This window comes from Gavialis gangeticus, unplaced genomic scaffold (genome assembly GCF_001723915.1).
Source record: "Gavialis gangeticus isolate Ggan-Ray unplaced genomic scaffold, GavGan_comp1, whole genome shotgun sequence".
NCBI lineage: Eukaryota > Metazoa > Chordata > Crocodylia > Gavialidae > Gavialis > Gavialis gangeticus.
In genome coordinates, this window is record NW_017729012.1 from 892,827 (window position 1) to 902,017 (window position 9,191).

The following is a 9,191-nucleotide window of genomic DNA, read 5'->3' on the forward strand; positions in this document are numbered from 1 at the left end:
CCTCCCCCAAGTAATGCCCCCCCGCCCCAGCTGGGCAGCTTGTCCCTAGACCCATCCCCAGTCCCTGCCTCCCCCACAGCCCTTCCCTTCTCCCTCTCCAGCCCCAACAGCCTTACCAGCTGGAGGCAGCCGTGGCAACTGCCTGTTTAGTCTATGGCTGAATCTCCGAAGCGGACAAATCTTTTTCGAAGCTTTTCCAAATTTGATTTGGATGCTTCAAATTGATTCGGAGCTTTTAATTGGTCTCCTGATTTGCTTCGGATTTGGAGATTTGGTTCCCAAATCGGGCCGAAACTCCTCCGAATCAAGTCAGCTACCGACGCCTTGCACAGCCCTAACAAGCACCCACAGCTCCATGTAGAGCCAGATGTCTAGTATGTCCTATAATCCAGTGCTTGGCCTCTGTGGGCCTTGTTCTCCTGTTCTCATACCTTATATACTTATACTAGTGCAAAGCAGGTGTATAACATGAACACTGATCTGGAGGTATTCAGTATTAGCTTTGCAGAGACGTGAAGAGCAAAACAAGGAGCCAGTCAGGGGAGAAACTATTCTCTTTAAAGAAGGGATCAAATCTACCCATCTCAAACCTCAGTGGTTTGTGGATTAACACTTAATTTATAAATCCCTTTACACATAAAAAGCTGGACATAAATGCTGCCTGTTTTCACTGGTACAATATAGGTAACTGCAATGTGGGGTGAAAATTCCTGGCAGAATTAATTTGTCACCCAGTCCGCCCATGTATTCAGTGACTTCTTTAGTCGTATTCAGACACAACTTGAGTCTGTTAAATTTTTCAGTAGTGGGTTTTTGTGGATTCCTTCTTGTGGCTATGATTATGGAAGGAGGAAAAAAAACCTCCATAGTCCTGAATCATGTAGTAGTCATTCAATTATTGTGTATTATAACTAGAGAGGCACATCATCAAGGAGACCAAAGCACTACAAATGCTGGGCGGCCATCAGAGCTAAGTATAACTATAGGGAATTACTGGATTTCCAGGCTGGTGAATTTACCATGCATCTGCTTAAGGTGAGGCATTGAATAAGTAACAGAGCAAGTGGGGACCTACCATGATCGTAGGGTTGCTATGCTTTATCAGTGCCTTGTGTTTAAAGCACTCTGGGCACATAGATAGGGACTGGAGTTCTCTAATCAGCCTCTCTGTACATTACGACTCTGTCCAGTGAGACTGAAAAAGATCCCTGGCTCATTGTTGCTAAAACAGTGTGTTTTTTCTTGTCCAGCATCCACTCAAGCATGCTGAAGGATGATGCAGACTTTGCTCCTGCGAGTATCTCCAGTCTCTCGGAAGTCAACCTGGGACGGTTCGAGTTTGAAGTTTCTGACTTCTTCCTCTTTGGATCCCCGCTTGGTCTGGTGCTGGCCATGAGAAGTACCGTTCTGCCTGGCCTGGATGGTAAGCATGTTTCAGGGTTACACCGCTGGTTGCATGGGGGCCAGCAGGGACAGAGAGACCCATGAGAAACGAGAGATGGCTGCCGTGTCATGAGGGGCTTCTGTAGGTTAAGTTAGTGCAAGCCCACTGGTGTACTGGTGGGAAGAGCTCATGCCATATCCTCTTTCCAGGGTCCCCATAGGCTACTCTATATGTCTGTAGTGGTAAATCCAGGCAGATTCTGCCACCTGTTGCAATCCTCAGGCACGTTTCAAACCCTGAAGTTTGCTAGTGAGGCTGCTCTCAGGTCCACTGGAGACCATAAGGGTTTAGTAATGGGCACGTAGGACAAGCCTGGATCAGCCTTGCTGATGTGTTTTTAGTTTGGAGTATGTGTACAGACTTGGGTGAATGGAGTATGCAATCCACAGCTGTGCAGACAAACCCCTATTTTGATATCATGGCATCTTCATGCCGTGAATTGGAAAAGCATGTGTGGACCTGCATAGCAAGTGAGAGTCAATGCGTTGCTGAGAAGTCCCAGGCTTCAAGCCCCTTGCCTGTCTCCTCCATTGGAGGGTCCATCTTATGCCCCTTTAAATAGTGCCATTTGAGGAAGCTTGCAAAATAATACACTTTGACCTCTGTGATATGCAAGACTAATGCAAATGAGTGATGTCTATTATCTTTCCCCATAGTCATTTAAAATATTATCTTTCCCCATAGTCATTTAAAATAGTTTAAGGATCAGATGTGAGATCTTTAGTAGTCTTTTCCTATAATTCAGTGAGCTTCCATTCAGGCCTTGAAACTATTATGGGGGAAAATCATTAAATGCATGCAGCACATACCCCTGGTAATGAGTTCACTTATTTTCCCCATTTGTAACTTTGTATTTAGTTACAAAACTGTTGAACGAGAATGGAATTTACATTCACCGTACTGCAAAGCTAGCCTTATTGATTGTGTCACAGAGCTGTTGAAGAGATTAACAGAAATTGTGTGTGTGATGGCTGACTTTCAAATTGCGCTGCAATTTGTTATTATGTCTTAAAGATTTCTTCACAAGATTAATACCTTTTACCTATGGCTTTTTTTAATGCTTACCAAGCACTGGCATCCTATAAATACATACAGTTACATATGTCTGGATCACTCCTTGGAGCTATAATACACAATTTAACAAGGTGCATTCAATGAATCAGAATTCACCCTGTAGAGCTATGTGAATACAAAGCATCTCGTTGGTATTCACAGAGATAAGCTGATTATCCAATGGCAGCTAGCTATAATTTGATTGTATCTTCAGCAGGTGGATGGACTAGAAGGCCTCTGGTTCCTTTTCATTACCATTTTCAGTAGGTCTGTGAATTATTTTGTGTGACTAGAGCAAAATGGCGGTACTGATGACATGATATCTCCTGACAGAGGTTGACACTTTTTTGCTCATAGGCTAAGTACAGACAGTCTAAAAGCCTAAGGCTGAATCAATTCAGACTTTGCAAGTTAGTCTACGCTGCAGAGATTAAACTGAGAAACACCTAGACAGACATTTAATTTTGATTCAGGAAGTGCAGCCACGTGTCGGGGGTGGGAGGGGGAGAGGTGGGGGCACTACAGCAGGGGTCTCTGGCACATAGCCAGCATGGCTTCTGCTTCCTGCTGCCCCTGAGGTCTCTGGGATTTCAGTTCAGAATCACAGCAGCAGGACTCTGCAGGGTTGCTTTTCACTTCCTCTTCCTGCTTCCAGGTGCCTCTGGGATTTGTAGTCCACAGTTGTAGCTAGCAGTAAGTTTAGCAGGGCAGGGCAGCTCTGTACTTAAGGGAAGTGGGGGTTAACCCCCCTTCCCTGGCCACAGACCCCAGCTGGGTTTTGCTTGGGGTGGTAGTCCCTGCCTCACCCCACCCAACCCTTCTCTGCTGAAGCAGACAGCACAGCACAGCTCAGGGCTGCAAAGCATACTGGGGGACTGTGATTTATCTGGAACCAGAAATGGGGTCTGGGATAGAAGTTTCAGAAATCATTTGACCCAAATCAGCTAAGTCTGATACTACATTCAACCAGGTTTATCTTAAACCAGTGTCAGCCATTTTGAAATTGTTTTATGTGCGCTGAATTCCTGTTCTGTTACAGGTTTAAACCAGTTTCTGATGACTTAAACCGGTTTGCCTGTAACTTCTGTCTCTAGCCATAGAGCCTACAGTGAATGATTCTGTAAAGTAAACTCACAAAGTGAGTTTGATCCGGAAAGCTGAAATTCATATTTCATCTCAAGGGGAGACGCATGTTTTGAAAAGGCACGTATCTGTGCGTTTATCTTAACTATACCCAGGTACAGAGTGTTTTCTGCAAGAGGGATTGCTTTGGGGTGTTTTTGTATGCTTCTCCATGCAACATGAAAAGAAGAGTTGTTTGACATTTGTAGCATATGGAAATGTTTGTATGGCTCTATAATGCCATGTGGGTATTTACAAGGCATGGTGGGCCTTTTTACCCGCATCAGTACTCTTCTTGGGTTCAGATAGGTAAGTGAGGCCATACTAGACGTTGATGTGTTCAAATACACTAAAAGGTGCGGTCACAGCTGAGTAAAGCTGCCATGACCATTTCTTTACAAGTTTGAAATTAGGGAAATTCTGCACAAGGCTGCAAGCAAGTCTCCGATTCATGGTTTCTCATAGGGCTGCTTAGAATGTAAGTGATTTTTTTTTACTTGATTCAACTTGAAGCCTTGTGAATTTGACTACATTTTACACGAGGCCTTTGACATAGTTTGAACTTGAATGTTAAAATACATTTGTGTGTGCGTATGTGCATGGGGAAAAATTCTCCACCAGCACCTGAGAAACAAATCCATGAATTTTTGTGGGACTCTGCTTACTTTCGTAAAGATCAATCATGTACAGTAAGTTAACAACTTGAGACCAGCGTTACCTCTTGCATTTACTTTTTATGACCAGTTCCTTCAATGAGAGGCTCGATCTTCCATTAAAGTCTACCGGAAATTGGTGGCAGGTTGTTGGACATGTGTTCATGATTCAATTTCTAGCTGAATTCTAAAGCAAGGTCTGCTACACAATAAGTGCAGCTTCTACTTCCATAAATCAGGAATTAACTTACAGGTATGTCTTTACCTTAAGAGCTGAAAAAGCAACAGGTAAATGCAGCCTGAGTTTTTCTGTAATATCAGGTTATTATCGCTGAAGGCCAGAATAATAATTCTCCAAAGGAGTATTCTACCTCTGCAGGTACTGGGTATCTGGCATAAAAGTTGGGACTTGCAATGTGAGTGTCTGCACTGACACAGAATAGGTAGAAAGTTCCTGCCATGGAAAGGCCACCATTTAAGATGGGGTGAGACATCAGGTATAAGTAGTAAGGAGGAAGAATAGCAATAAGAACCAGTGGCAATGCATGCCAGCTCTGTGCACAGTTAGATGGTAATAAAGCATTTTTTCTTTTTATTGAAATGTATGATTTCATAGACGTTAGATTTCATAGACGTTAGGGCTGGAAGGGACCTCAGAAGATCATCGAGTCCAGCCCCAAATGAATGAACATTGAATGGATGAAGAAGCACTGCTGGTTGACAAATTTGAATGACTTTTTGTTCTACTGAAAAATTACTTTTCTGCGATGGTCTCAAAAGTTGTTTTGCTGGGGGGGTGGGGGTTTGCAGAGGGGAAATCCCCCACAAATGTCTCGTTTTTAATTCAGAAAAAAGATACCGTTCAACCTTAATTTTTTTAATCCAAAGCAGAACTGTTTTCCAGCCAGCTCTGCTATCTTCTTAGCAGTGATCAGTTGTAAATAGAGAAGCCACAAGGATTTTCTTCTTGCAATATGAGTGTTAATTATTGTACCACTAGTCTGACATTTGTACTTTCAAAGGTCTTCTTCTATTCTGTAGTTGTCACAGATTTAAGTACCAATTTAGCAATGAATTTAAGATGTTGCTGAACTTTAAGCATGTGAGTTGTCTCTGCCTTCAGTGGCACTATACCAAGCATCCAACTTTGCTGGAGTGGGACGATATCCTCTCTCGTGCCTTTGGCCTGTCCCTGCTTTCTATCCAAGTATAGCACTAAAATGGGCACCCGTTCAAACACCTTGAAAGGCTGAGCAGAAGCTCGCTACTTTATTAACAGGCAGCATTTTAAACTATTTCATGTTATTTCTTCCAATTAGGTTTCTGTTCTGTCCTCCTTCATATGTCCTGCAGGGAACTGCTTTTTAGAGCAGCCTTTCTGACGACTATTTCAAAGCCATTTCCAAGGCAAAGAGAGTCTCTGTGTAGTTTCATAGTTTCTAGGGTCGGAAGGGACCTGAGCAGATCATCTAGTCCGACCCCCTGCCATGGCAGGAAGAGCACTGGGGTCAAACGACCCCAGCAAGGTGTTCATCCAACCTCCTCTTAAAAACCCCCAGGGTGGGAGCCTGCACCACCTCACTTGGAAGCTGGTTCCAGACCCTAGCCGCCCTGACCGTGAAGTAGCGCCTCCTGATGTCCAACTTAAACCTTCCCTCCGCCAGCTTGTGACCATTGTTCCTGGTCACTCCTTGCGGCGCTCGGGGGAACAGGGACTCCCCCAGCACCTGCTGATCCCCCCTAACCAGTTTATAACAGGCCACAAGATCCCCCCTCAGCCTTCTCTTTTGAAGGCTGAACAGGTTCAGGTCCCGCAACCTTTCCTCATAGGACCTACCCTGCTGTCCCTTGATCATACGAGTGGCCCTCCTCTGGACCCTCTCCATGCTGTCCACATCCCTCTTAAAGTGCGGCGCCCAGAACTGGACGCAGTACTCCAGCTGCGGCCTGACCAGTGCCGCATAGAGGGGGAGGATCACCTCCTTGGACCTGCTCGAGATGCATCTGTGGATGCACGACAAGGTGCAGTTGGCCTTCCTAGCCGCCTCCCCACATTGCCGACTCATGTTCATCTTGGAGTCAATAATGACTCCCAGATCCTTTTCCACCTCCGTGCTGACAAGAGGGGAGTTCCCCAGCCTGTATGTATGGTGCCGATTGTTCCTCCCCAGGTGCATCACCTTACACTTGTCCGTGTTAAACCCCATCCTGTTCTGCTCCGCCCATCCTTGTAACCTGTCTAGGTCCAACTGTAGCCTGTTGCTCCCCTCTAATGTGCCCACATCCCCCCACATCTTAGTGTCATCAGCAAAAATAGCATGAAGAATAATCAGTCCTGGGAGGGATTCTTGGTAGGAGAATCCCATTGGAAACAAAGTTAATCGGTGTACTGCCAAAAGGAGCATGAATGAACAGAAGGCTTATTTCATGCACATGGTTGGAAGTTGGTAAGGTTGTGGAGCAGGAAATAGTTTGAGAAAGGAGGCAGAGTTCAGAAAGCGTGAACAATATATAATTCAAGGTTTCTTAGTTAATTTTTTTGTTTTCTTTTGGAGCAGGGGGGTTTGCTTACTTAAAAAATAAAATAGCCCTCAAAGGTCCCTAAAAATAGGAGCGTCTACTTCCTCCTGTTCAGCTGGACCTCCGAGACATGTCTGCCATAGGGACATAGGGTATGGAGTACAGCAGTGAAGTACTGCACGCCCGCTGAACACATTAACCCTGGAAACAAATGCAGCGTATCCACCCTAGAGCAGCTCTGGGAAGGTGCCATAAACTGTCTGCCTTGGGCATGTGGCCAGCATCACTCTAAGGCAGCTGTATCACATCCATCTTTGGATTTAGTGCAGGTGGAGTGGGCATGCCAGCGTTCACTGTTTCATTGTGGTGCTCTCTGTGGCAGTCAGGGTGCTGTTGCAAGAAGCTGTACAGAGCACAGAGACAGTGTACGTCGTATATGATGGGACCTGTTGTGTGATTAGGCTTCATTTCTTTGGATGGTTTTTGTCTTTTACAGTTGTAGGAATCAGGCTACCACCAAACCCTCGTTCTGAGGTTTGCAAGTCTCCTTCATTTCTGGGGCCTTCCAGAAATCCAGGCACAATCATCCTTTTTGAAATCACTGATCATTCAGTCCTCCACCTTCTGTTTCTTTCATCCTTATTGATGGTTTTGTATCCATCCTGGTGCGATGTTCTGGCTGTTGTTCCTCTGAACAGCGCCGTGCACAGCATTGCCAGCCCCAAGCACTCCAAAATCACGAGTTGGGACCTGAAGACTCATCAGACCTTAAAATAAATTGTTGAATTTCTGGCTCTTCGAAAACAATCTCTGCCACCCTGCAGGCTGCAACCCTTACTGCTTTTAACCACACCAGCTGAAATTCTCATCTGCATAAACTGAAGCTTAAGTAGCCATCCCCTCCCAACCATCAGGACTCATGATAAAAGGGCCTGTGAGAGCCCTTGGTGGTGTTGAGCATAAATGGTCTGCCTTTTGCTCAGTGGACCAGATGGGCAGGACCTGGTCTGTCCGTGGGCTGGATCCAGCTGCTGGTTTTGATTCAGCACCTTGGCAGGTGCAGCAGGGCCCCGTACGGCTGTGTGAAGAGAAGATGGGGGGCAGTTTGGCCCTGATCCAGCCATGCAGAGGGAAAGGGGCATGGCCTGGTCCCGATTTGGCCATACAGGGCTTGGGAATTTGAAAGAGGGGGAGGATGATGGTATTGATTGCCACTGCTCCACCGCCACCAGGTTTCCTGTCCCCTGGGGAGCCCTGTGGGCTGGTTTTGACCTGCAGGCCAGAGGTTGAGCACCCCAAGTATAGACCATTGTCATAACGCATACTACTGTAAACCTAAGAGTTATTCTTACAAAATGCTTTTTCCTCAAGGTTCAGACTTTAAGGGATAGAAATACCTTGGAATTTGCAGGAGATCCCTTTGTGCTGGGAAATTGGCATGATCTTTTGGGTCTGAATAACACCAGTTTCAATATGCACAAAAATCCATTATTGATTTGTGCTGCTTACAATACGAATTGAGTGGAAGCTATTCATTTGTCACATAAAGAGGCCTTTTTTGCAGAACAAGAGCAGTTTCTTTTCAGAGTTACGCTTGTATTTATTGTCTCAGAAACCATCTTTCTATAGGGCTCCTGTGCCTCTGTGCCTGGGTATTGACATGTTATAAATTAGCTCATGCTAATGTACAGCAAGTATTAGAAAGCACAATTATGAGCTGATTTAATTACCTTCAGCTATTCCTTTATTGCTAACCCTGACAGCTCATATTAAGCATGGTGGGAATGAAAGACTAAACCAATATGTAACCCGCAAGAGGGGAGAAGCTCAGTTTACTGAAGTAATATCCAATTACTGCTCTGCTGTATAATGGCTAAATCTGTAAATACACCCAGCAAAGTTCTAGACTAGACAAAATACGGGTTTAATTATAATGCCACACCATGCTTCACCTTTACACAATGTATTTCAGCCCACTTGGTCTCTGCAAGTGTATTGTACTTGCTTCTCAAAGAATTAATTGCTGCCGTGTTGAAATGCCAACATGCTGATGATCGGTTTTCACATCTTCTGGCAAGTGCTAAAGAACAAAACAGAGCTTTAATAAACCACCCGAAGTATCTGTGGGGCTTCACCCACTTTTGCTTGCTCTTCTCATACATACTGCACCATGCTGCGTTGCTAGCACCCAGTGCGGGTCGTGGGAGAGCACGGTCCCTTGTCAGCCCAGGTTTGGTCTTGCAAAACCTTGGCAGGACGGTGGTTTGGAGTATAGTGTAAAATAAGTATCCTGTGCATGGGAACTTCTGAATTTCAATCCTTGCTCCTCCAAAGACCTTCTGCCATCGATCAGAGTATATGGGAGACTGTATCCAGGTCCTATGGAAGACAATGTCCGG

At 45.2% G+C, this 9,191-nt stretch overlaps 1 protein-coding gene across 2 annotated transcripts in view; it reads left to right on the forward strand.

The window, feature by feature from the left end:
* The window catches only part of PITPNM3 (PITPNM family member 3), a 299,986-nt gene that overhangs the window by 238,013 nt on the left and 52,782 nt on the right, over positions 1 to 9,191 (forward strand). For both annotated transcript variants that reach the window (XM_019511015.1, XM_019511016.1), the window contains one exon: positions 1,251 to 1,423. In XM_019511015.1, coding sequence (XP_019366560.1) covers positions 1,251 to 1,423 — 173 coding nt within the window. The remainder of the gene's footprint in view (positions 1 to 1,250; positions 1,424 to 9,191) is intronic.